Genomic DNA, 1,260 nt, shown 5'->3' with positions numbered 1-1,260 from the left:
CAGCCACTTCAATAATTGTGCCACTGCAATATCACATAACTCGCTCTAATCAGTTAAGACTAGATAAAAAAGCTGTCTAAGATAAATCAATGTGCTATGATCATAATATTCATTTTAACTAAATGCGGACCTTGATTCTTTCTGGGTTACCCATTTCCAATAATGTTGATTTTCTGCCCACGTGATTGAGAGTGCTCTTGCGTATAACATGAAACAGTTGCTATTGGACTTCTCTTCTATCCAATATTTCTGTCAATAATGATAATCAATACTCAATAGAGAATTATATTATATTAAACTAAAGATAATATGACTTGCGACAAGTTGATCAATAAAGAAAGATACAGTGTTGAGCTTGCCTTAGTGTTATGGTCTAAGAAGACTCCAGAATATAGCTGATCAAGCAGCTTTTCCTTGGAAGATGTATGAACCGGTGAGTCTGCACCCTTCAATATGTCTTCATATCTATGTGGAAGATTCATCATCAGTTCTTTGGAGGATTTAGTAGTGGCTAATTGGTGATGATTGTTTCCCTTGTTGGGTTTTACAACTCTTGTGGGGGAATAATTTTCCACTGATGAGTTTGTGGCTTTGATGGATGGTTTTGATGGCAGTAACCATCCATCCTTGCTGGTAGCTCCTTCATTATTTGCCACAGGCTGCGGTTGCGGTTGTGGTTGTAGTTGCGACTGTGGCCTTCTTAGCTGTGGAGACTGTGTTCTTGATAATTGCGGCTGTGGCTGTGGTTGTGATTGTGATTGTGGCCTCAACAGCTGCTGGTGTTGGTGGTTGTGAGGCTCCTCATCAACTTCTCGTGAAAGTTCAGCTCCCATTTCTCTTGTTAATTTCTTCGGTTCCTATCACTATTATACCTATTAGTGGATTTTCAATCGAAGCACCCTTTTTCTTTTATAGCGGAACTAATGTAAAGAAAATTGCAAATGATGTTAGATGCATTTATTTGATTAGTGATATAAAGATATTTGTTTAAAACACTGTTACATTTAAAAAATAATTGTGTAAAGTATATTTTTTATTTCTGTCGTTTGCAATTTTTTTTTTAAATATTTCTAACATTTAATTTTATTTAATTTTATGCTTAACATTTTAAATTTATTCAATTTTATTCTTAACGTTTTTTATTTGTATCAAAAGTCAAAACTATTCTTAAAACTTTTTAATTTTATCCCTAAAATTTTACATGGAATTAACGTCCACGGTAATTTTGGCACAAATTAAAAACATTAGGAATAAAATTGA

General features: G+C 33.8%; 1 protein-coding gene across 1 annotated transcript in view; it reads right to left on the bottom strand.

Annotated features, from left to right (window-relative positions):
- LOC107639286 (protein PHLOEM PROTEIN 2-LIKE A1) overlaps positions 1–924 on the bottom strand; it is a 2,176-nt gene extending 1,252 nt beyond the window's left edge. The window contains exons 1-3 of the mRNA XM_021122426.1: positions 360–924; positions 131–249; positions 8–23 (exon numbers count right to left, since the gene is read on the bottom strand). Of these exons, the coding sequence (XP_020978085.1) occupies positions 8–23; positions 131–249; positions 360–833 (609 nt within the window). The 5' untranslated portion in view covers positions 834–924. The remainder of the gene's footprint in view (positions 1–7; positions 24–130; positions 250–359) is intronic.

Source organism: Arachis ipaensis, chromosome B04, assembly GCF_000816755.2.
Source record: "Arachis ipaensis cultivar K30076 chromosome B04, Araip1.1, whole genome shotgun sequence".
In the NCBI taxonomy this organism is placed as follows: domain Eukaryota; kingdom Viridiplantae; phylum Streptophyta; class Magnoliopsida; order Fabales; family Fabaceae; genus Arachis; species Arachis ipaensis.
Note: the sequence above shows the minus strand (reverse complement) of the source record. Positions and strands in the feature narration are given on the sequence as shown.